At 44.5% G+C, this 25,511-nt stretch overlaps 2 protein-coding genes across 3 annotated transcripts; both read right to left on the bottom strand.

The window, feature by feature from the left end:
* Positions 1-8,066: 8,066 nt before the first annotated feature.
* csnk2a2b (casein kinase 2, alpha prime polypeptide b) lies at positions 8,067-16,804 on the bottom strand. 2 transcript variants are annotated; one of them, XM_029523490.1, is made up of 12 exons: positions 15,746-16,804; positions 15,389-15,500; positions 14,489-14,590; positions 13,301-13,351; positions 13,120-13,179; positions 12,837-12,920; positions 11,965-12,075; positions 11,704-11,805; positions 10,648-10,748; positions 9,663-9,811; positions 9,215-9,298; positions 8,067-8,791 (listed from the first exon to the last, which is right to left on the bottom strand). In XM_029523490.1, exons 1-11 carry the CDS (start codon positions 15,847-15,849, stop codon positions 9,222-9,224), a joined length of 1,053 nt encoding a protein of 350 aa, XP_029379350.1. In that variant the 5' UTR covers positions 15,850-16,804; the 3' UTR covers positions 8,067-8,791; positions 9,215-9,221. The 2 variants fall into 2 exon arrangements, 1 of the variants encoding a protein (XP_029379350.1); XR_003841820.1 differs by lacking the exons at positions 8,067-8,791; positions 9,215-9,298 and adding an exon at positions 10,141-10,275 and having other exon boundaries at positions 9,670-9,811.
* Positions 16,805-20,196: 3,392 nt separating this feature from the next.
* On the bottom strand, positions 20,197-24,426 carry znf319b (zinc finger protein 319b). Its single transcript, XM_029523857.1, has 3 exons — positions 24,418-24,426; positions 23,532-23,623; positions 20,197-23,450 (listed from the first exon to the last, which is right to left on the bottom strand). The coding sequence occupies exons 2-3, from the start codon at positions 23,534-23,536 to the stop codon at positions 21,575-21,577; spliced, it is 1,881 nt and encodes a 626-aa protein (XP_029379717.1). The 5' UTR covers positions 23,537-23,623; positions 24,418-24,426; the 3' UTR covers positions 20,197-21,574.
* Positions 24,427-25,511: the final 1,085 nt, after the last annotated feature.

A 25,511-nucleotide genomic window follows, 5' to 3' on the forward strand; every position in this document is an offset into this window, starting at 1 on the left:
CGACTCTTCTCAGGATTATTTCATTCACAGTATTCACTCTGCACTTTAGAAAGAAGTCAACACATTTCGACGTGGAACTATTTGAATTAAGGAGGACTGTCACGTCGCTGGTCCGTGTCAGAAGTAAACACAAACACTTTTTACGGACAGTTATTCCAATTAATCCCCCTTTCTGACGTAAACGTCACATTTAGATAATAACCTCGGTAACTTCCCTTAATGACGTTGCGGGTAATATGCATGAGGATAAAATATTCTTTAAAATAATTGATGAGATGTAGGTTTGGGTGTTTTTCCTGAGGAAGCCAAGATTGTTCTGTTCTTTATCTCCACCACACAGATGGATGGACAAATGCTGCCTTCACGTGGTCTCAGAAATACATGTGAGTGCGAAATTAACCACGAAACCAAAAGTAAACTAAATGCGAACAACAGGATGTTGTATATCTATTTTTTTTTATTTAATTTTTAATTTATTGAATGAAATTAATTTTTTTTTCAAGTTTGTGTGTGCGCTGATGAGTTTAGTCAGTCTGACCAACCAACTTTGATTTTTAAACTACGCAAATTCTTAAATTCACCAAAAACAAAACACAAACACACACACAACCGCGAGAAGTTACTGCAACTGACCTGCCAATGAAACTTGATCTCATAATAGAGGAGTTAAAAGAAGTGTAAAAATAATAAGTGACATTAAAGACAGTAAAACCTCAACGAATGAACGAGCTTAATAAAATAAAATTGAAAGAAGTAGGTCATTGAAAGCAGCAGGAGCCCCAGCCTTTATCCACACAGGACAGAGTACACAGCTTCACTACCTGATTACAGATACTCCTTGTCAAATATTACTCCAATACAAGTAAAAGTAGCTTTGTCAAAATATTACTTTAGTAAAAGTACAAAAATATTTGCTTAAAAAATTACCTAAGTAAAGGTATTTAAAATAATACCACAGGAAAGTAGCTTTATTGTCATTATACAATACACTGATGTGATTCTGCTGCAGACATGTTTATAACTCAAAAATACCTTCAGTTAAAGAGGCCCTACAAGAACCAGACCTGTCTCTACTCTCTGGAGGGGTTTGGCCCAGTCCAGAGGTCTCCAGCTCCGGTCCTGAAGGGCCACAGTCCTGCAGGTTTTAAATGTTTCCTGCTCCAACACACCTGATCCAAATGATCAGCTCGTCATCAAGCTCTGCTGAAGTCTGATCAGGAGTCACTTGTTTGAATCAGGAAAAATCCAGGACCGGAGCTGGAGACCTCTGGACTGGACTGAACCCCTCCAGGACCGGAGCTGGAGACATCTGGACTAGAATCTAGTCTCTGGAGTTACAAAAAAATTACAATGAATGAATAATGTTAAACTAGGGCAAAAGTAACGAGAGCATCAATAGAAATGTAGCGGAGTAAAAAGTACAATATTTGTCCATCAAATGTAGTGAAGGGAAAGTAAAAGTATCCCCCAAAAATTTCAGCACTGAAGCTCCAGAGAAACAAGACGATTCCACACATTCACTATCAGTGTTCAAACACTGCTGCCTGTCAACTGTGACATTAGATCATGAAATAAATATGAATATCAAATCTGATATTCAGCTTTGGGTCAGAAGGTACAGACTCAATCACAGTCAGATATCAGCATAATAATAAAATATTGTGGTGAGCATGCATGGAAGAAATACCAGAAGGGAACTTCTAAAGCAATATCTGTGCACAAATGCACCGCACAGCTCCAAGTGATGCACTTTATTGAGCATGCAAAACTTTACTTTTACTGACCATAAGCACGACCACAACAGAACACAAATAAGATTACACCTGAAAACAGCGTTGATAGAACAACACCCAGAACATGAATCTAAACAGCCTCATGAGTCTTTGTGACAGCACCTCTTTACCTGCTAGAGGCAGAGTGCTGTAGAAAACAGCAGGGGGCAGGCAAAGACCACCACATGCAGGAAATGGGTGATTGGGAACTATCAGACTAGGGAGGGAGTGTGAAAGTTTGAATGAGTGAAAAAAAAAAAAAAACGCAGTAGAATTAGAATTAACGATTATTATGAGTCCCCCCCCCCCAAAAAAAAAAAAAAAAAGAAAATAAAAATCAGATGCTGATGTAGAAACATAATGAGCTGATGATTAAGGTGAAGGAGAACTGCACTTCAGGTGTGAGCAGAGAGCATTTTTGCAGCCTTGTGTTTGTAGAGACGGGGGCTGGGAAGACTGGCGCTGGGGTTTGTCTTTGCTGAAGAAAGACAAACGAAACCAAACGCCTCGCAGATAAATGTAAATCCAGACAAGTTCTTTCACCATTTATTTTAGTGTGAGGGTTCTTTTGGCCGAGCTGCAAGTGTTGCTCAGGCTGAGTGGTGGTTTGATATGTTGGCAGTTCCGCCCCCCTCCCTGTAGATGTCACTTCTCATCAGTGATGACTAATATCGTGCTGACTGATGATCTCGCAGCGGCCATGTCACCTTACACTGTGTGACGCCTGTTTCCTCCCTCGCCCTGACACACTCCTTTGTTTTCCACCTGTGTTTTCTCTCTATCACCATCTTCATTCACTCCTCTTTTGTCATATTTCTCCTCTTCCTTTTTCGGTTTTCCTTCTTCCCTGGCTCTCTTTCTGCTTCTCATCGAGCTGTCCTGGTTTTTTCCCCTCACATCCTCCAAATTACAGCTGCTTCTAAATATATCCTGCAAAACAAAAGTCCTGAATGTCAGTGTCTGTAACCTGAAGCTGCAGGTGAGTGTGTGTGTGTGTGATGACCTCACTGGAGTGATGTCAGAAGTAGGTGGGTCTACTTTGTTCTGTTTAAAAAACGATTGGTCTATTATCTGGCTTGGTCATGTCAGAGTGTATAAGAAGGAGACTATTCATGTCTCAGCATTCTTTCTTAACTCCAGAGCTTCAACACACTGCCATGGCAGCCGTTGTTCCTGTGAGTATCCATGTGTGTGTGTGTGTGTGTCCATCTCAAACTTCAGAAATGAGCAAACGCTGAGAAATGGACTTACAGCACTTAGAACCAATATGGATGACAAACTTTTCTCCATCACTATGCTTCTTGTAACTAGTGGAGAAAAAAATTAAGAATGAAAGGTAATTTGTTTTTGATTCTGTAAATATTCTGGAGATGACAATTCAGGGATACTGTAGCAGGTCAGCTATGTGTATTTGTGTGCACGAGAAAACAACTGTCGGGAGGCCGGAGGACACGATTAGGCACCGGTTCTGTAAACGAGATGGATCCTGTGTGTATGTGTGTGAGAGACACTGCATGAGGTTGTGTGTGTGTGTGTGTGTGTCTTGGGTTTCTGAGGGCAGCGGCTCCTTTGCTAATTAAAAATGGTGTGATGTGTGTGTGTGAGTGTAACCTTTGAAGTGTGAATAGGAGCAGAGACTAACTGCTCACGAGGCGTTCATCTCTCTGAATCCACTCATCAGTCAGCTCCGGTACATTAACGTGTCAGAGGAGAAACCATCAGTATTTCTAACGATGAACCGGTGAGCGACAGGGCGCACTGTGAGTGTAAATACTGGGACACACATTGTACAACAGTGAACAGTGTATTTCTCAGTGTTTAGGCAGTATCATGTCTGCAGCTACAGTCTGAGTGTCGCTCAAACAAATGTCAGCTCATTTTATATCCCATGTTATTAATATCATTCCTACGCTGATGGCACCAGATGACCTCACTGACCTTTAACTAAACCTCTAAAGGCTGAACTCACTCCTCACCAATCAGTCATAGTATCGCAGTAGTGATGCTTGATGACCATTCTTCCTTCTCTGACCGTGTTGCGTCCATCTCTCAGCCGGGCCGTTTCACTTCATAGTACATCAGAAAACATCAGGTTTTACCAAAATCAGTACGTCGCCCAGCTCTTCTTTATTTCCTGCGTCTATTCCTGCAATGGCCTTCTGGTAAGGTTTCCTTCGTGGACAGCGAAAGCTCTGCAGATGGATCACTTGACCACTGACTGACCTCCACTGGCTCACCATGGCTGCCCGAATCAGACTCAAGTCTTCTGTTGGTCTGCATCCATCTGCTTGAACTCAATCATACAGACGGGTGCTCCTTGGGTTTCTCTGTGTCTGCCTATCCCTGCCAACAAGGCATCTCAGTCCAGTCTGATCTCATTTACCAGACTCCTTTGATTTGAGTCCCTGGAGCTGATTAGCATAAAATTATCTACCAAATGAATGAATGTAAATATAAATGTGATATAAGATTCATAATTGATATTCACAAACGGAAGAGGAATGGGAGGTGAGGAAAAAACATCTGTGTATGTTCAAAGTCAGACTTCTGAGGAAAACACAAACAGGCTGCAGCAGCTAATCTCTCCGTCTTTTTCCGCCGCTCCCAGTTTGCCTCCTGCTACGCCGGTGCCCAGCGGGTCCCCAGAGGGAGAAACTATATGTCGCTCCTCACGTACCGAGGTCCTCGTTGTGCCCCACGACCACGCCTGACATGTCACACTCCCAAGATGACCCTGTGGCAGATCTGTTGCCTTCTGAAGGTGATGAAGGAGGTGGGGAAAAGAGAGGCTGCTGCCTCCAGGTGAGCATCTGACCCCCTTCACCTGCTGCAGCATCAACATCACTGTTAATGTCAACGTGCCAACACACTGACAACACTTATGCCAATAACAAGTTCACCATCTGAGCTTTGCTCCTGGCTGATCTTAGTAACTCATTAGTATTTATCCTCAGGAGAACATGATTCCCAGAACTACAGCTACAAATGTCAGCAATGACGCTGAAACTATAAACTGGACTTGTGATGCTGTTTTTTGTTTTTGTTGCGTTGTTTGCGCAGTAAGTTGGTGTGTTTGTTGGTCTTTTGTTCCTCTAAAGTGTGAAGGTTTTGAGTTGAGGTGTGGGGGGTGTTGCGTCCCTCCATGGAGCAGTTTGTGACATTAATGATGTATTCAGGGAGGATAATAACCAGCCTGTCTGAGCTTGTTGTGGCTGAACCGCACTGGACTGTGATCACATCAGCGCTTCATCACGGGAGCCAGCGGTTAATAATTAAATGCTCTCATGGCAGTGCCAGAGCAAATGGTCAATCACACTTCCTCCTCTCATTTCCCTCCCTCTGTGTCTGGTATCTCTTTCTTTCAGAAAACAAGGGCCTGCCTCTCCGTCCCCACCTTCCCCTGGGACCAAGGCGGAGAAGAAATGCATCCCCAGCTGTCTCAGACACAAGCGCTGTATAAAACGTGCCGGCTGACTGCTAAGACACCCTCAGACACCCTTTTCCTTCAAACCTGCTTCAAAATGAGAAGTTTTTATATGACCAAGAGTTTACATGACCCCTTTTAAAGGGCGTCCCGGGTGTTTTTTGTTGTAATTCTTTTGACTCATTCTCTGTATTTTTGTGAACCACCTCAGTCATTTCAATTCTCAGATGATCTACTTGAGGAATCAAGTAAAACTTCCCATCACACTTTTAATGCAGCTTGTTTGTTGTGTTTTGATATTTTATTAATTAAACCGCTGTTCTCTTTGATATATGATAAATAAATGTTTGCTCACTAATGGAAAGATGTTGTATTCTTTTTGTTAAACCATAACTGCATTAAATGTTTTCAACAAACAACATAAACTTCTTTGTGTGCAGCTTTGTTTATGTGTTCATGTTTCTTAAAGGTGAAATTATTTTTTTTAATTCAATGAGAAAAGATTGTGGTTGGCCATACAGTGTCTGGGTGAAAGGTATTTATAATGTTTCATGAACTGCCAATGAATGAAAGAATCACATAGGAATACAAAGTACTGTGTAAGTTCAGGATGTGATTTTTTTAATCAGTAAAAAGCTTATTGAGTAAATTAGTTTTATGGGCTTTAACTTTTTTTTTCTTTTTTTTTTAATAAATACTGGAGTTCCTGATTCTTTATATTTCCTACAATAACCTGCACCCATAGTGTGACCATTATGATCAGGTGTGATTAATAACGTCAAGAACAACTACGGTACATTAAACTGGGCCTGATCCAGGATTTATTAAATTTGTTACATCTGTGCTTTTTTACTGCAAATCCAAAGTTAAAAAAGCAAAGAAGCCGGTAATAAGCTTATGATTTATGCTTTGTTTTGTTGTTTTGAACAAATGTGCTTCACAAAGTCTCTTAATCTGCAGAAGCTGTGTAAAGTTTCTGTATTAACTTTAATACCTTTTAGATGGATGAGCGTCATGTGAACCAAAGCAAAGCCAGTCAGATGGAAAAGTACTTACTGAAAAGGGGCCACAAGTCTGCTTGTTTACCTCCCAGAATTATTTACCTGCCGCCGACTAAATGCTGTGGAAAAAAACAGCTCACATGTACTCGTGCACATGCTGAACCGAGAGCTGACCGTGTGTGTGTGTGTTTGGTGGAGGGACAGATACCGGAGACCAGGGGCCCAATGACCAGTCGGGGGCCGCTGACGAGCTGACAAGGCTAAGATGATGAAAAGGTTCCCGATCACGCGGTGTGTATGTCTCTCCATACGTAGGTGTGTGTAGTTACCTGAACGTGAGCGAGGAGTCAGGTTGTCGAAGAGGAAGCTGAAGATCTAGTTTCTTTACAATGAGGAAGCTGATACTTCAGGCCACCCCCCCCCCCTCTCAGAGTGGCTGTTTGGTGACCTGTTAAGGACAATTTTGTTCCACATCACAATTAATCATCACCTTGCCAGTAAACATCAAACGTGATAAAACAAACGTGCAGTAAAATGACATGCATGCATTTTTCTTAATATGGAAATATCTGTATTGATTTGCTTTCATCAGGTGCTGAGACAGTAAAAGCCTTTCAGAATAAAGATAAATGCACATGGGAGCTAATGGAGAGCCAATTCAGAATATAAGAAACGTTTTCTGAATTCCAAATCATGCAATGTGAAGATTTGATGAGCAAGACTGAGTAAATTTATGACTTATTAAAGCTGCAACACTGAATCATACTTTCAGAGATCAAACCACCGACCTCCTGATTAGAGGTCAACCCACTCCACCCCCCCCGAGCCACAGCCGTCCCAAAGCAGCTAAACTGGACTATTCACAGTTTAAGGCATCCTGCTCAGGATAAATAGAATAAATAGGGATGATATTTCTGTTTTAGTTTCCTGTTCTAATTCAGTGTGTTGATCTGGAGAACTCCCAATATGGAGTCATCTGCATCTAAACAATCAATCAGCAAGTCTGAAGTTGCATGAATTATTTTTTCTCTTCTCACTTATGGAAAACAATCCTTGATGTCTATTGGGTGAATACTGAATTTAGAGTCATCCACTGTTAACAATTATTTTTTAATCTCAGTTTTGGCCTCCACCACTTCCTGATAATATGTTTCTTCTGCTCCTGAACGCTCCAACACATCATCCATCATCTCCGCCGACTTTTAGAAGGAGCTTTTCGACCTTCAGAGAAGAAGCTCAGCTTTCAGCAGCCAACACTCTGATCACGGCGGCTCGGTCTGTGTCGTAACACCAGGTGGACTTGTGTCGTCGTGCGTCGGGTCGAACACGTCATTGGGAACATTTTAGTTGTGGGGTTTTGGTTTCAGTGTATCTTACAGGACATACGAACGAGGCGGAGGTCACAGGTCGAGGTTTGAAATAGAATCAGAGGAACGTTTTGGTTGGATTGATGCTGAAAGAGACATCGTACAACGAAATATCCAAAACCCCCCAAAATAATAACAATAATAATAAAAAAAACAAAACACAAATCCTTCCTGTAAACTTGAACGTCATTTAGAGAAAAATATTTTCTCTTATTAAATATTCTCTTTACAAGTTTAAGTTTATTTATCAGAAAGAAACAGATACCAGATTAGATTTTAAAGCTTCTCTATGCCCTATGTGGAGTACAAACATACTTTAACCTTTCAAACACCTAAATCTCCTTCCTTGTTAAATCCCTGATGGGTTTAATTCCACACATCCAAAGTTTGGCAGATAAATGAAATGAACTAGGACTTTAATTCTTTAAATAAATTCTTACTTTGACACTTCACAAAGACAAATTGCATAACAATAAAAAAATTCTGTCCAGTCACAGGCAAGTTCATCTAAATAAAAATCATTTATTTTTCATTAATATTATTATCATCATCATCATCATCATCCTATCTAGAGAGAGTCCACCATGCCACTTTCAGAACTGGAGTAGTGCTAAGACGTCTGTCTGTCTGTTGGGGTATATGATAGGGAAAGAAGAGGAGGTCTAAAGGGGGAGGCTGGGGGGGTCAGACAGACGGATTGATGCCTGGGGTCGGGGTGGGGGGCTCACACTCCTGATCATTCTCCATGCTGATGCAAACAAAAGGGCAAGGCGATATAAAGGAGGGACGACAGAGTAGAGGAGGAGAGACTGAATTGTCTTTAAAAGTAGTTTGTCCTTGTTGACCTACATGAGACTGAGCTGGAGGTGGGGGGGCATTTGATGGGACCATCGGGGGGGGGGGGGGGGGGGGGGAAGGGGAGAGCAGCTTCAAGCTCATTGGTCAGGCTGCTGGACAGGGAACCAGGACAAGCCAATCACAGACTGATACAGAGGAGGAGGGTGTATGTATATATGTCTGCATGTGTGTGTAAAAAAAGTGTGCTTGCATTGATTATGTGTGTGTGTCTGTGTGTGTCTGTTTGTGTGTGTGTTTATCCGTATGCATATATCTGTGAGTGTGTAACTGGTCAGTTACTTTGATCCATTGTCACTGTACACTTGTCAAAGTTACTGTCACAACCGGGTACAAAGTTGAGGTAACAAACATCATCTTCTTCTTCCACCTCTGCGAAAAGACAAAAGAGCGTGTGAGCGAGCAGTGGGAGACATCAGCTGTGTCCCAGTTCAGGGACTTCATCCTTCAGAGGATTATGTCAGAGCAGTGCGAATAAAATGCTCCAGTTAAAAAAGGGAGGCCCTGAGAAACGGTGTTCTTTTTCCTGTGAACACGGAGGCTATCCCAAGATTCACTGAGAGAGAGCACGGAGAGGGAAAGACTAAACACAAGTGCTGTGCTTTGGCTGTTGACACCCTGGGCCTTAAAACCACATCCAGGCGACAGGAGCCACGGGTGGCACCGTTCAGGGATGCAAAGCAAAAATCCTCTGTTGGCTTTTTCTGCTCGGCCTTCGTAAGCCACTCAGAAAGATGCAGCCTCTGAACTGGGACACAGTGAACACACACAGTGGAGGCTTTTTCAGATCATTACCTGCGTTTCACCGCGCCGTAGTGTTGCCACTGGAAACCATGTTGTTGTCCGAGTTTGACAGAGCCTGCTCCTTTACTACCGGGTCTGCAGGAGGAACCACAGATCAAATCTTTGTTCATCTTTCTTAGGTTTTAAACGTCAGAAAAACATCCTGCCTCTGTCCCCCCGACTGACCCGGCACCCATCTGGCAGCCGCAGTGAGCCAACCACAGATGTCAGCGCTTAACTCATGTGTTCACACCTGTGTTAAAACGCGTGTCCAGTGACCAGCCTGTGATCGGATCTCACCAAACACCACTTCACATGCAAATACGCAGGTTTGTGGTGTCACACGTGTGTCAATTAGTGTGTAAGAGAGCGGAAGAGCACGGCATGGTGGGATACAGTCCTACAGGGGAACCAGGCCTGAACGATTTGAAACGGTGAAATGTGTGTGTGTTTTGCTTACAGAAGTAGGGGTGCTCCATGGCCTCTGTGGCGGTCAGCCTCTGTTGGTGGTCGTAGCGTAGCAGCTTGTCCAGCAGGTCCAGGGCTTCAGGACTCACCAGGTGCTGGTTTTCCGATTGCACAAACTGTTCCCAGCGCTTCCTGCTCTGCCTGCAGGAACACACAAAGTGCGAGGCGACCGTCAGACACCAGCCATGGTCCGACAGGGTCAGCGCTGCAGGCAGGACGGATGCTTTCGTCTTCTCTGCTGCTCTCGTTTCTCTCCATCCATGTTAGAAGTATATTTTCAGACGATAAGGTCAACAGGACGCTGGATCTCAGGTTTGATTGTTTAAGCACACGTGGCAATTTTTCAATGGAAAAATCACTGACAGCACCTCTAAGGTATGCAACTATATGACTGCTGAAAACGCGTACCGCCCGCCACACACAGCCAATTACACAAGAGGAGCAGTGGAAAAGGTGAACACATATCTCACCACTGTGGTGCAGCTTCAGTGTAGCACATTTCATAACAGCAGGCAGGATAATGTTTCCTATGCAGCTTAAAAGAACACAAAGGCCGGTTTATAGTTCTGCACCTGCATGTTCAGCCCTCCTGTCCTCCCCCACACCTGCAGGGACAGTGACATTAATATCTGTGAGAGCAGTGAACGTGTGAGCCAATCTGGACTCTCAGTAAGTGCTCACACACTTTCAGCTATCCTCTTGTTCTCTTCAGCGATTAGCAAACAAAGTTTTGGAAGGATTTATCAGCACCAACAGGAACAGATTGTTGACTGGCCAGACCAACTCAGACTCTGAATAAAAAGATGCCCCAGTGACGGGCATTGTCATTTTATGTAGGACAAGATAACATTAAACATCCAAACCGGGAGACAACGACAGTGGATACACCTTCAGTCAGAAGTTGTCATCACTGTGGCTTTAAGCTGCGTGAAGCAGCTAACTGGGCTGTGATGGGAGGCAGAATCACGAGGACTTACTGTCCCAGCAGGTCTTTGAAACGCGGGTCCAGTTCGATGTGATATTTCCGTAGGTAGCCAAACAGCTCGTCTGTCCCCAGGACCTTGGCGATCCGCACCAACTGGAAAACACAACGGATGTGGGTTCAAACTCTGAGCAGCCCTTTGAAATGTGAATATTTCACCACTGTTAGTTCCATTTTTCTCCTTCCTCTTAGTGAAGAGGATCAATTTGTTGGAGTTTGACCTCAAGACCTCACACTGTCTGTTACACATGTGAACACTGTGGTACAAACACAAACAAACAAACTCCTGGACCCAAAGCGTGAGGAGGACGCTGCTTCCTCCTCCTGTGACACCGTTACACCAGAGAGGGAGACACTAAACACAACATCCGATAAAGGTCCAGGTTACAAATCCTGGTTGTCTCCATTACATGTTTAGGACGCGCTTAAGTGAGGCACGGGATGTCACACACAGCCCGCAGAGAGCGAGAGAGAGTGTGCGTATGTGTGTAAAAGAGAGAGAAACTAAACCAAATTGTCAGACGACCTTTTGTTTTAATGTGCGTGCGATAATGAGTAATTATTGATCTGACTGATGTGTCTCATTCAATTTCATTCTGTAATTTCCTGTCTCTCCCGCCTGCTCCCCCTTTCCCCTCCACGGTCAAGAGAAATGAGCTGAAACTAGAATTTACACCTTGTGGTTGTTTTCCAGCACTTTTGGTTCACCAGACTCCTTTTAGATCCTATCCCTGTTTATCTGGATGAAATTTAGTCATAATTTCAGTGTGAAGTTTTATTGTTGCTTTTTTGGGTGGCAACCTGCAGCTTGAAGATTTCAAAAAGGTCACTGAAGGTCATATTCTGTGAGCTATGACCTCAACCTTTGACGACCAAAAGCTAATCAGTGCATCCTTGTGATGGAGGAGATTTTCTGTGGATGTCTTACTGAGTGTCTTTGACATGAGCCAGAGCTCAAAAACAACCCGTCTTGGCTTTGACTGTTAGTGTTACTGTGTGTAGGTGCTGTGTGTGTGTGTGTGTGTGTGTTGAGTGTGTGTGTTGAGTGTACCTGGTCATAGTTGTCTTGTCCGTGGAAGAATGGCTCTTTTTGAAAGATCATACTTGCCAACATGCAGCCGAGGCTCCACATATCTAAGCTGTAATCGTACATCTGAAACACATCACAGGTCAGACAGAACTGACAATGAGAACAAAGGCGACGCAATCATCCACCTGCCATCAGAGTTGTATCACTGCAGAGCTGTCTGCCTGAAGGTGTGTGTTGTTAAAGTGTCCGATTGTGCTCCGTGTGTGTGTGTGTGTTTGTTACCTGGTAGTCCACCAGCAGCTCAGGGCCTTTGAAATATCGTGAGGCCACTCTGACGTTGTACTCCTGGGACGGATGGTAGAACTCTGCCAAACCCCAATCTATTAGACGTAGCTGTGGAGACAGAGACTCCTCCCTCAGTTTCATCGATCAGAAACACAACATTTACTAAACGTAAATACACAACCTCAGCTGAAACGTAAAATCAGCCTAAGACAGGATGTGTCGGCCTGCTGCCCCCTGCTGGACAAGGCCTGGAGTATATTTTTAAAATTCATATTGTGTAGAATAGGCAGCAACAAAAATGAACTCCCCAACCTGCAACCCTGTTTAATCTGGATCAAAAAACTAACAATAAATTTCAAATCAAAGTACAACTTCACCCACTGTGTTTCTTTAAAGCAGCTGAGAAACTCAGCTACTTGTCGCTCAACACATGCAAGCAGATGAAAATGCCAACAGTTATTGTGTGTACTGCTGAAGGACACTCTGCCCTGATATGATCAGATATGATCCAGGATTCAGCTTCAGCTTGTTTGTTTTGCGTCTGCAGCCTCAGTTTGGGGCAGAGCGGGAGGTCGCACCCTTCGCTCTGCTGTGTCTTTAGAAGATGTCTCACATTCATTTATTTTATTAACATCCCTCACATTAAAGACAATACACGCACATTAAAAATGTTTGTTATGTATAAGAATGTGAAAACCAAGCTCAAATTCAAACAGGAGAATAAGGAAGATGTGAAAAAGAGGGGGCAGAGATGAAAGGATGGAGACAGGCAGAGAAAATAAATATGGGCAGAAATAGCAGAGAGAGAGATATTCAGGGAGTGTGTGGGAGTGTGGAGAGAGAATCTGACTATGTAGGGCAACACCTACCTTTCTCAACTGGTGGTCGATCATCACATTGTGGGGTTTGACGTCACGGTGCATGATTCCCATACTGTGACAGTAGTCCAGAGCCTGAAACACACACACACACACACACACAATATCAGAGAAGTCAGATACATGATTATGTGTTCAGCGTTTCCAGCGTTCGTGGGAATGCTGCCAAGAAAATAAACAGACTGCTCGTCACAAAATATTAAACTCACAATTCCTAAATCTGCTTCTGAAAGAGAGGCGTGTGTTGATGTTATGTGATGGAAACAGGTCTCACCTTCAGTAGTTCATACATATAGAAACGGATATCGTAATCTGTCAACTTCTGGTACAACTCCTGCAGGGAAACACAAAGACACGCATGTGAGGACCATTATTGAGCTCCTTAGTGTTAAAAAAATAAAAACATTAGTATAATATGACAGATTAACTGCAGTAACAGGGAGAGGCCATCGTACCTTGAAGTCTGTGTTGTTGATGCATTCGAAGACGAGTGCCGGGGTTCTGGACTGTCGAGACAGCAAGAGGATAAAAAAAAAAATGTAATAAATCAAACTGTGCACAGAAGTTTGTTTATTACTGATGTGTGTGCTCTTGACTGTTAACCCTGCTGGAAGTGAACTGGAGCCAAATTCTAAATGAAGTAAAACTCATTGCTGCCTTATTTCCACCAGGCTGATCAAAAAAATTTAATTAAAGTAGTAAAAAAAAAAAAAAGGAATATTGTTTTCCACAGTGCAGTTTTCTGTTGTTTACAGGAACCAAAAAAAAAGAAATGCACTGCAGCGACAGACCTCCTGGATAAGACGCTGAGCTTCCCAGACCTAGAAATACTCTTCCTTTGTGGTTTGTAGACGTTTTCCAGCTCAGAAACGTTATCAAAGGGTCTATTCAGTTCAGCCTCTGACACAGACCAACAACCCAAAAACAGATTATGCAGAAATATGGAAACATGTTGCTCTTATTCACACGATTCCCCAGAGAATTGATCTGATTTCCACACTTTTAGACGTCTGATAATTCACATGTTCCAGAAATTCCAGGAGAACAGAGACCCATCGACGTCCATAGAGTCAAATAATCACAACATGCTGAACAGCAGAGATTGTCTCACCCTTCACAACAGAAGAAATCACCCAACAATCAGTGCCTCATAAAAGCGATTATATCATTGGCATCACATGTGATCACTGTGAAAAGCCATGATTGATTTTTAAACCTGTCACACTCTGGGCAGGTTCTTACTTTCACTTTGGTTCCTTAAGGCCGTTCGTCACCTGCTGCAAGAAAAGTCATCTTGTGGGCTTGATTAGAGGAAATAATAATGAAAAAAACAAAAAACCCACAACAACAACTTAGTTTTCTCAGAATAAACTGTCAGATGATTTTAGAGAGATTTTAACCTCCAGAGAAAAAAATATTTTTGTTTTGTTAGATTACAAAAAACCCCCAAAACAAACTTTAAAATCTATCAAACGTCTCTAAGTTCAAGATCTGCTGGAGGAAATGTATTCAACACATCAAGTCACAGAAGAGGAAATAAATGAGGTGACTGCTTACAGAAAAAACTCCACGAGGTGAGATGTGTAGTTGTGTATTTGCCCTCTGACACCCCCCCCCCTTAAAGGACTGATTTGAGCTCCTACCACTGGGTCTTTGACTGTGTCCACCAGTCGGATGATGTTGGTCCCTCCACGCAGGTTCTCCAGGATCTTGATCTCTCGCTTGATCTTCTTCTTCTTGACCGGCTGAATGAGGAAGCGAGGGAGATGAACAAAGAGATTTAATATTTAGTTCTAAGATGTGAAAAAAAAAAACAACAACAGCAACAAAAACGCACAGATACGTTTGCCTGCAGGCCCTCCCTGCCTCCTCATCTTGGAGGTTGTCAGTCTCACAGTGTCGCTGAGAGGCTGCAGTGCACGTTTAAATGATTCCGCACCATGAGAACGGCTCCAAACAATATCCATCTTATTTTTCACCACGTGGTTGTAATCTGGGCTGTCAAAACTGAGCAGATGCTGGTGCAGCAGGAAGTCATGAGGAGGCCTATAATTGGTTCAGGGCTTTTTTAACCGCTGTGGCAGAACAACAACAACAAACTAACTGTCTCATTCATCCCTCTGCAGGAAACAACAACTACCAAAAACCTGGACTGAAGGTTTTGCATCTATCTGGGACGGAATATCATACAATTACTTATTCACCAGAAGACAGATCAATAAGTAAATAAAAAGCGTCTGAAATAAATAAATGAATAAAGCTAAGCTAAATAGTAAACATCAGTTTGACCTACAGATCATATCAATTTCTACGGAAATATAAATGAAGAAATGCTCTTTACAACTGAAACTGGACTCAGAGGAGCTCCGATATGAATTAAACATCAAATAAGAGAGTGGAAGAGGTCAACATTCAGCAGACAGAAATAGCAGATTTGTTTATAGTACACACAGAAATCTGTCGGGACTTTCTACTGTGGAAATGTCTCCACAGCACACATTCACCCCCCCCCCCGCTGAAAAAGAGAAGAGCCGAGCGCTCACCTTCAGGATCTTGACCACCACCTTCTCATTGTTGGTGATGTTGATGGCCTCGAACACTTCGCTGTACTTCCCTCGGCCCAGCTTCCGGACCAGCTGGTAGTCCTCCTGGTTGCTATGGGGACAGACAGGAGAAACGGAGAGGAGGATGAGGAGGAGAGAGGAAAAATCTTCAGCAGCAGGGTGTGATGGTGAAGCTGGAGTCTCTGAGGGTTGGGGTTACTTCAGGAGGTGTTGGGGGGAGGGTGAGTGTCAGACAGCAGGACAGCACACACACAGAGACACACACAGAGACACACACACACACACACACACACACGTGATTAGAGCAGACTGCATGAAAACACAAATGTCCCTCACTTCCAGTTGGGTACGTGGGCCTCGTAGTCCCAGTACTCCCGGCTCTTCAGCGTGTTGACGTCTGCATACACACGGGACTTGCTACCGGCCACCGGACCCGGCATGGCGAGACCCGCGGCTCGGGCGCTGCGGGGCGGTGTGCGGCGGTGAGCTGCTCCGGCCGGATGGATGGATGGATGGATGGATGAAGGGGGGGGGGGGTTAGATCCGTCCCTGGATTTGCTGACTGTGTGGGTGTGAAGTGGACCAGGCCAGCCGGACCGAGCAGCAGCAGCAGCGGGGGATGGACAGAAGGTCCGCCGGGGAGAGCGCTCCTTTGGTCGGATTGTCAGCAGCAGCGGTGCCGGCGGTGTCGGTGGAGCCTCGCCGATGAGGTCACACTCTGGGCCGGGGAGGCATCGGGGTGTTGAGGTAGAGAAGAACCGGACCCCTGGAAAGAAAAGGCCACAGAGGAGCAGCAGGAGGGGACGGGGCTGGGGGCTAAATATCACCGGCCGGAGCTCCGAGGCTGCTCCCCGCTGCGGGCCCTAAAAAGGGGGGGGGGGGGGCTTCCTGCGCTCCGCGGCGGGCGGTCGGGGATCCGGGAGGGGGGAGATGGCCTCGGTGGTCCAGCGTCGGCTACCAGTCAGCTGTGGATGTGATAGATCGGCAGCAGGAGGGAGGGAGGGGGGGGGGGGGGTCGACCGGAGGAGCCGGAGGCGGAGGAGGTGGAGGAGGGGGCCGGGATCGATTAGCTGCCGTTAGCCGGCGATGCTACTTCAGCGCGGAGATGTCGCACCGACCGGGAGCGCTCGGCGCCGCGCACCGCACCGCCGTCAGCCGAGCCCGCGTCATGTGCGACCGGGTGGGAGCAGCTCCGCTGGTCGGTGGTGGAGGCGGAGGCGGAGGCGGCGGTGGTGGTGGTGGTGGAGGGGAGGGAGGGGGGGAGGGCGGTACCAGACGCCGACGAAGGGGGCCCGGGAATCGGGGGTTCGTTCTGCAGCCGCGGACCTCCCCGGTCGAGAGCGCACCGAGAGGAAGCGGAGCGAGATTGAGGAGCAGCGACCGACCGGCCCGGATGTGAAAGCTGCTCTCTGCCGGGGTGAAGGTGAGGGGGGGCCGGCCGAGCAGCGCACCCTGCTGCCGGGGAAGAGTCCAAAAAAACAAAAAAAAAAACAAAAAACAAAAGACAAGATAAATAAATAAATAAATAAAGAGACAGAAATTTACAGATAAACAAAGAGTCAGAAAAGACAAAAACGAAAGAAAACAACAAATAAAAACTGACAGAAAATTAACAAAGACGAAAGAGAGAAAGAAAAATATTACTTTTTAATGTTACAGCAACAAGTTATCAGACATAAAAAAAACCCCACAAAGAACACAAAAAAGAGTGCAAGAATATTTACAGGGACAAATTATACAAGAAAGCAAGATAAAAATAAATATATGTAATTGCCTTGTGGAGATGATGGGCAATAATAAAAAAAAAATCTAAATTGAGCTTCATGTTTATAAAAGTGGTCGTCAGTGAAAAGGTGAATGGAATAAACTCTGAAGGTGCAAAGTTAGAGAAGAAATGGACAAAACATCAGGAATCAGTTTATTCATCCTGATTTGACAGAACAGGATCTTTTTTCTGTGACATAAAACTAACAATCATAAAAACTCAACTTCTAACTGGGGCCTTTAGCCAAATAACCGAAATGGACTGAAAGTGCAAACAGGGAACACCAATAAATCAGATATTAAATTTAGGAGGATGGATTTATTGACTTGCTGTCGATATCCTGTAAACTGAATATTTATCACTTGTACTTTTTAAAGGCAGTCCTTTAGACTCAAAGGCATTGTGGCACAGTGGTGAGCGTGTTTTGTCTTAGACTGGAACAACGTGCATCAGACTCCAGGGAGTGTGTCAGCTGGTCTGTGACTGTGTTTACAGATTATACAGTCGCTGTAGATGTTCAGAGACACAAACAGCAGCCAAGATTTTTAGTCTTTCTAAGACACAGTTGGCAAAACACAACTCCTGTTCTGACTCCGTTCTGTTTGTGCTGCAGTATGACATCCAGTCCTGCTATGAAAAACTAATTTAACAATAACAACCAAACTGTGCTTGACAGCATTCCTATCACGTGTTTTATTTGGGTAGGCTTTAGATGGCGCAGCCATTTCTTCTGAAATATTATTTAATCTACTCACACTGCTGCTACACCCAATTTTCTGCTGAATTACCACAAGAGGGCGAAACATTTTACAAGCCAACCACACCAACACTGTCCACATCACCTTCCTGAGAAATAACACTTGACAAATTCTCTGAAAAAAATCCCACAACTCATGAGTTTATAAATGGAAAAAAAAGTTTTATTTGTTAGTGCTGTGTGTAATTGAATGCTACATACATACATACAGATAATCTTAGCATGAATGTACACAAACTTGAATGCCGCCACAGAGTTTTTATCTTTTTAAACATTTTTTTCTTGAACATCATTCACATAAACTACAGTACAATTTGAAAAAGCTATAAGAGGGAACAGTGCTGTGGGGAGGGAGGGAGGGAGGGAAGGAGGGATGGGTAAGGGGGGGGTGGGGAGGTTTGGGGTGGTGGTGGGGCGGGGGAGCACCAGTTCCCAGAGACTGAACACAGGAACTAACACAGCAAGCATGCAGAGAGCAAGAGACACCAGGGTCTGATGGGTTTATTCACTGGAACTGAAAAGAGGGGAGGTGCTGACGGGGCGAGACAGGGAGGAGGTGGCCGGTGGGTAAACTGGTACCTAAACTTTTCCGCCCAAAACCATCAGCTAAAACACGGGGGGGGGGGGGGGGGGGGGGGGGGGGGGGGGGGTTCATTTGTGCTTATAGGAGGGGTTTTCCTTCTCCTCTCCCTGACTGCTCGCTGGAAATGTTACAGATTATTACTTCTGAGACAAAAAATTTATTTAAAAAAAAATTACTGTTTTGCTTTGGGGTTTGTTTTTTTTTTTTGAGTGCAGCCTTTTTACTCCTCGCTGTGTTCTGATTGGTCCATTACTGTAAGTCTGATTCATAAACACACAGGGAAAATACACAACCAGACAGTCGCCTCACTAACATTAACGGCTCTGTTAGTGCTGCTGGGCTGGAATTATTCTTTGGCTTTGAATTTACATTTGCATTATTACTATTATTATTATTCATCTACACATCAAGTCGCTTGCCAGCTCTAACAAGTATATTAGGTCCTTGTCCTGCAGCTGGAGCGTCAGTTTTTATCATTGTTATTATTACACATATTTGTTGTGTAGTAATATGTCAGCACCAATTAAAAGTCAAAAGTCCTGGAACACTTGTAGTTCTTGGCAAATATGAACAGTGTTTGTGTTATTCACCTCCAACACACCAGAAAACCTAGTGTGAAGACTTCTGTGATTTCTGGCCATAGATAAAACTTTGCACTGTGAAAGATTCATAAAAAAAAAAAAAAAAGCCATCTTAATCCCAAACCTGCCCCAAGGCCCTGGTCTCTCCCCAGATAATATAGATATATCAATTCAAAGAATATTAATAGAAAATTATACATAAACACATATGAAACCATGAAAAACATACAGTACTTTTTTTAAACTTTAAGTCCAAGCTGTTCTCAAAGTCTTAATAATGCCAGATTTCAGAAATTAAAAACACAATGGGTGACAGTTTGACCGACCAACCGTTTGACCACGGTGATGATGAAGGACTGACACAGCCTGAAGTGGAGGAAGAGGAGGCAGAGAGGTACTGTGGCCCCACTGTGACAACGCTAAGACAAACAGAATAATCAAAAGCCAAAATGAAAACAAAATGCCATTTCCATTTCCGGGGCCTCCTCTGTTTGTCTTAAATACTTTTCAATACTGCACTCAAACCACAAATCAACAGTGAGCGAGGTGGAAGGCAAGAGAAGAGGGAACAACTCCCCAGGCATATAGAAAAAACAAAAAACAATGGCGATCACAGGACAAATGTAAACCATCTGCTGTTCCAGGCTTCTCAAGAATCTCATAGCATTCATTGAAAAATAAAGAGGAAGGCGTCACTCACTGATATAAACCCACCCTGACAGACACGATGTCGAGTTCAACAGAACTTGTAATGGGAAAAAACAGCATCAATATTTCTCTTAAAAACATTTAACACAACGTGCAGGTTCATCCCGCAAAGAAAACAGATCTCAGACAGACCTCGAAGGTTAGTATATTTAAAAAAGAAAAGGCAAAAGGTCTGTTGAAACATTTCAAATACAATTCTCTTCATTCTAAATTTCCCTGTTTGACAGAATACCAGATACATTCATTCACACACACACTCATGCAGGATGCTCTTTGAGATTACCCGCAACATACCAGTACAATCACCACATGGACTACAAAAACAACAAAAGAGCATTTGTCAAAACATTTCACATGGTAAAAAGTAGCAAGAATACAAAAACAGTTCAATACTTTTTCTTTTTTTTTCCTTTCTTTTTTTTTTTTTTTTAAAGAAACAAGTTCTGACATTTCCAACTCACATCTGTAGTACGTACAGGGTGAGAGAGGAAGTGTAATGATCAGACGTGGACATTTTCAGTGTGTATCAGTCAAACAGCACTGACCTTTGCAGGAACATGACAAGTATATTGGTATGAAATATATATTTATATTTTCGTCTGAGAGTGAGGGTCACATAAATCATTTTGGGTTAGTCTTTTTTTTTTTTTTTTTACGAATTTCAGTGGTTCAGTTGGATTTAAAAGCACTGGGATCGTCTTCTGCTTCATATTGGTGTCTTGGTAAAAGCAGGAATAGCCATGAAATGCAAAAAGAAAGTCATGGCCCATGCGCACGCACACACACACACACACTTTGTCAGAATTACATCACTCCAGGACCATAAATCCCCAAACTACACCCCTATGATATCCCTTCCCATATGTGGACGACATTACTGCCTACTTTGTAAACAAGAAGTGTAAAAATTCTTGGACTCTTGAGGAAGCAGGGGTGTTTAATCAGGTCTACGCTGCTTTTTTTTTTTTTTTAAATCACAAGAAATTGAAGTCGTCCTTCATTTGACCGAAGACAAATGAGTATGAGTGCATGTGTGTCTGAGGGGGTTGTAACAAGCTCTCTCGTCTTTTGATACTCAACAGCTACAAGTGGAAACTAGAAGCAAAAGAGAAAAAACTGAGGAGAGGAGGAGAGAAGTTACAGAAGGAAGAGGAACAGGAAAAAAAAAAAAAAGGGGGAAACTCAAACCGAGACAGTTTGGGGCTCATCAGTTTAGACTCCACTCTGATATTAATTCATTTGATAGTCTTAACAACAAACTCACTGCCAAACAATTAGCAAAAGTAGGACAAACAATGATGGTCTGATTTTGTCAAAGGGAAATTTTCCTTCTCCAAGGAGAGGAAATTAGAGTAATTCATATATTTGGTAGATAAACCTGCATCATGGCACCCATTTCTGTCCGCACAAAGTCAGACTTTGGTGGCACTAAGTAAGACTGATGGGAGTTAAGTGGTTGTGGCCTCTTCGCTGCTATAAACTGTCTGAGTGCAGCGTTGTGAAAAAATAAAGGAGGGAATAGATTTAAGAGGTGAGAGGAAGAGTGCTCCTCAGGATTTCACAGAATAAGAGTAATGTTGGGTTAGTGTAGCAAGAAAGACCTGATGTAGCACTGATGGAAATCAATGCAACAAGAATAGATTTAGGCTGTCCTGAAAATGTAATGAATGTTAGGCTGAATAAACAGCCTACACAGGTAAAAGACAAAAGTACAGGGAGTCCAGGTAACTGTCTATTCAGGGTTAAAAAAAAAAAAAAAGTCTCTGGGGACCTATATGCACTGAGGCACAGGGTAACCCCCTCCGTCCGCCGTGTGCTGCACCGTGTGATCCTGCAAAGAGCCCAAGTCACTAAAACGCTCTCCACACCACACACACTTGAACTGGCCCTCTCTGGAGTGCGTGCTCTGGTGTTTTGTCAGGTGCTCACGCTGCTTGAAGCCCTTGTTGCAGTGGCCACATTTATACGGTTTCTCCCCTGTATGTACGCGTCGGTGTCGGTTCAGGTCTGACGAGTATTTGAAACGTTTCTCACAGTCCGGGCACTTCAGTGGCTTCTCCCGGGACGGGTCGCAGCGGTGCTGTACGAATTCTGAAGAGGACAGGAAGCGGCGGTCACAGAGCGAGCACTTGAGTGGCTTCTCTTGGCAGTGAGAGTTTTGATGGCGCTGTAACGTGGAGCTCTTCTTGTAGCCCTTGCCACAAACGTCACACTTGTACGGCTTGTCTGGTGAGGTGTTGGACGACTCACCACATTTATGTCTCAGCAGCTCTCCTGACTGACTAAACTCCTTCTGGCATGAGGCGCACTTGAACAAGTTGTCCATGCCGTGGACGTGCTGGTGGTAGAGGAGGTGAGAGGGCTGCATGAAACCCTTGTCACACAGATTGCATTTGAATGGCCGGTCGCTAGGGTCTTTGTGTGTGCGTCGGTGCCGCACAAGTGCATACTGCTGTTTGAAGCTCATCTGACACTCATCACAGTGGAAGGGACGCTCCTCAGAATGTGTGCGTTCATGCTGGCGAAGGTCGGAGGGCCGCTTGAAACCTTTGCCACATGTGGCACAGCGAAACGGGCGGGAACCCTGCGGATGGCAGGGGTGGTGAAGGAGCTCTGACGACTCTTTGAAATGCAGCTCACATAAGTTGCATTTGAACAAGTGCTCACCCGAGTGCACGTACATGTGTCGCACGAGGTGGGAGCGGTGCTTGAAACTCTTTTCACAAACGGCACATTTGAACGGGCGCTCGTTGCTGTGAGTTCGCTGATGGTGCTGGAGATGTGACGACTGGCTGAAGGCCTTGTCACATGTGTCGCATTTGAAGGGCTTCTCTCCGGTGTGCACCCTTTCATGCCGTGTGAGTTCTGACAGGTGTTTGAAGCCCTTCTGGCAAACAGAGCATTTGTATGGCCGATCTCGGGCCGAGGGAAAAGGTAGAATGGATGAGCTGCTGCTGGCTGATGCCCCGTCACTGCTGGGCTGCTGGGGATTGTTTGAGTTTGGTGTGGCGCTGCCAGAAGAGCCGGGTCGGTAGGTCTTCTCACATATTGAACACTTCATTGGGTTGGTGCTATTGTGTGAAGTGTGATGCTGGGCTAGAGAAGTGAGTAGGGAGAAGCCCATCTTACACACCCCACACACAAATGGCTTTTGCTCCACCTGAACACATTGGTGCTCTAGCAAGTCTGTGGCCTGATGGAAAATCTTCATGCACTGGGTGCACTGAAATGACCTGTCCTGACTCACCATGCACTGGTGCTCATGTGGGTTTGCCAGGTGGGAGATATCATGCCCACAGGCCCCGCACTTGTGCCCCCCCTCTGTTCCAACCTGTAGGGACGTCTGTTGGGTCTGGGTGGCGTGCTGCTGCTGACTATGCTGCCCACCACCATGTTGCTGACCCCCGCTGTGCTGCTGGCTGTGCTGAGTGTGCTGCCCATGCTGGGTCTGCTGCTGTTGCTGTTGCTGCTGCAGAGTCGTAGCATCCGGCTGGAGTACGATACCATACACGGCACAGCCCAACGCGTTCTCCGCTCCTGGAGGGATGGTGTGAACGACCGGAGGTGGAGCAACAGCATGCTGCTGCCAGGCCTCCGTCATGCGGGCTCGGGTGTAGGGATTGAGTTTGGCAGCCGGGGTGGCCCAACTGTGAGAAAGGAAGATTGGTGCACGAATAAATAATAGGCTAAACTTAAGAAAGAGAAGAGAGAAGGACAGAAAAACTCACTCCATCTCAGCAAGTGGCACTGACAAGCTGGAGAGGGCGCTTGGTGAGGGTGCCGTGACGGAGGATTGGATAGTTCCACTTAACTCTGTTATCTGTGTTCAAAAGAGAACAAAAGTGTCAAAATAGCAATTTACACAAAGAAGTTGCACAGTAAAAAGTGGATGTAAACCATGGACTTCAGGATTAAGCTGCACCTCTAACACCCAACAGACAATTAATCCTGAGTAAAGGAGAATAAAAGTATGTATGTATGCAGACAGCCTTCAAAATAAAACAGGCTTTCCAGCTCCTAAAAATGAGCAGCTCTCATGGAGGCAAAATAATAAGGAAGTCATATTAAATTAAAAAGTCACATGACCAAGGAGGAGAGTAAATTTGGACATTTTAAAAATAATTTGCCCTTCAAGTTGACACTAAACATCCAAACTCTTAAAGAAATATCATGTAAGAGTAACAAGAAGCTACTTGGAAACACACAGCACTCATTTACATCCACACTTGGACATCAACAATTCCTGCAAGATCATTCATTTAAAATCTCCCTTCTGGTGGTTGTGTTGTTCCACCCCTGTGTGTCCATGCAGAAATCCAAATGCTCAACGATTCGCGGCTTTTAAAGAAGAAGAAGAAGCAAAAGAAGAAGAGGAGGAAGAAGAAGAAGAAGAAAAAGGTAGGAAGGCAGCAGCGTCTGCGCATCATAACGTTTTTGGTCTCCAAGCAAAGATCAGTGCAATCAGGACGGAGGAGCTAGTTAGCTTAGCCGCATGCTAACGCAGCTAGTCGGTGTGCTAACCTCCGGGAAAAACAACAACATCCAGGGAGCACGCTGGCTAGCAGGCGGCGCGATGAGAGACACAAACAACAACAACAACAACAAAAATCATACCTGGTAGTCCCCCCCTCCACCTCCACCACCACCTCCGCCGCCTCCTCCTCCTCCTCCGCCTCCTCCTCCGCCGCCTCCTCCTCCTCTTCCTCCGGGTCGAGGCTGCCGTGTGTCCCCGATAAGATGCCGGAGCACCGCAGGTTAGCTGCTCCCCCACATCACGTCAGGTCCCCCCGCTTCACATCCGCAAACGGTGCTTGGCTGCTCTCTTGTTCGAGCTGTGGGGCTCCGGGGGCCGAGGAAAAAAAAAAATGTTTTTGGACCCAAACCCCCCCACCCCCCTCCCCGGTCTTCTCACGCATGCATTTATTTCACTCCCGCGGCGTCCACAACATCCGGCCAGCAGACGGGCATTACAGCCAGAAAGGCTAACTAGCTGTCGGCTAGCTGCTGAGCCGCCTGCCCGCGCACCGGAACATGAATAAAGCAAGAGTTAATTGGCATGCTGACAACACACACACAACACACACACACACACACACACACACACACACACACACACACACACACACACACACACACACACACACACACACACACACACACACACACACACACACACACACACACACACACACACACACACACACACACACACACACACACACACACACAGGGAATATTGTGTGCAATATTGTGTGCAAAGTATTTTCATCTTCACCAAATGATTGAAAACATCTCCCATTTTCTTACAACATTAGCATTTTTTTTTTGTGACAAATAAAAAAGAAAAACATTTGAAGATATCACAGTTTTATGATGATATTTATCGTGAGTATGGTAGAGTATTTCTGCTTTTGATATTATGCACTGTTTATTCATTTATTTTTATGTATATTTCCACTTATCTTACTCCTCACAGGCAGATTCACATTCAGTATCTCTTACTGTGTACTTTGGTATTATTATTTATCTTTCATTTCTTCTTACATTGTGTCTCATGCGTGTACATTTTCTTGTAACATTTACACTTCAATTTCCACTTCTATTCTTGAGCAGCTGTAGATAAATACATTTCCCTGGGAAATGATGAAGTATTTCAAATTTTAATTTTGACTCGAGTTTAAAAACTGCGGTGAGCCTCTGAAAGCGGA

Source organism: Echeneis naucrates, chromosome 16, assembly GCF_900963305.1.
Source record: "Echeneis naucrates chromosome 16, fEcheNa1.1, whole genome shotgun sequence".
Lineage (NCBI taxonomy): Eukaryota > Metazoa > Chordata > Actinopteri > Carangiformes > Echeneidae > Echeneis > Echeneis naucrates.

Coding starts and splice junctions, on each gene's coding strand:
- csnk2a2b (XM_029523490.1), bottom strand. CDS start 15,849: ATGCCGGGTCCGGTGGCCGGTAGCAAGTCCCGTGTGTATGCAGACGTC. Junction 15,501..15,745: donor GCCCACGTACCCAACTGGAA/GTGAGGGACATT, acceptor CTGTCCCCATAG/CAACCAGGAGGACTACCAGC. Junction 9,812..10,647: donor TTCAAAGACCTGCTGGGACA/GTAAGTCCTCGT, acceptor GTGTTCCTGCAG/GCAGAGCAGGAAGCGCTGGG.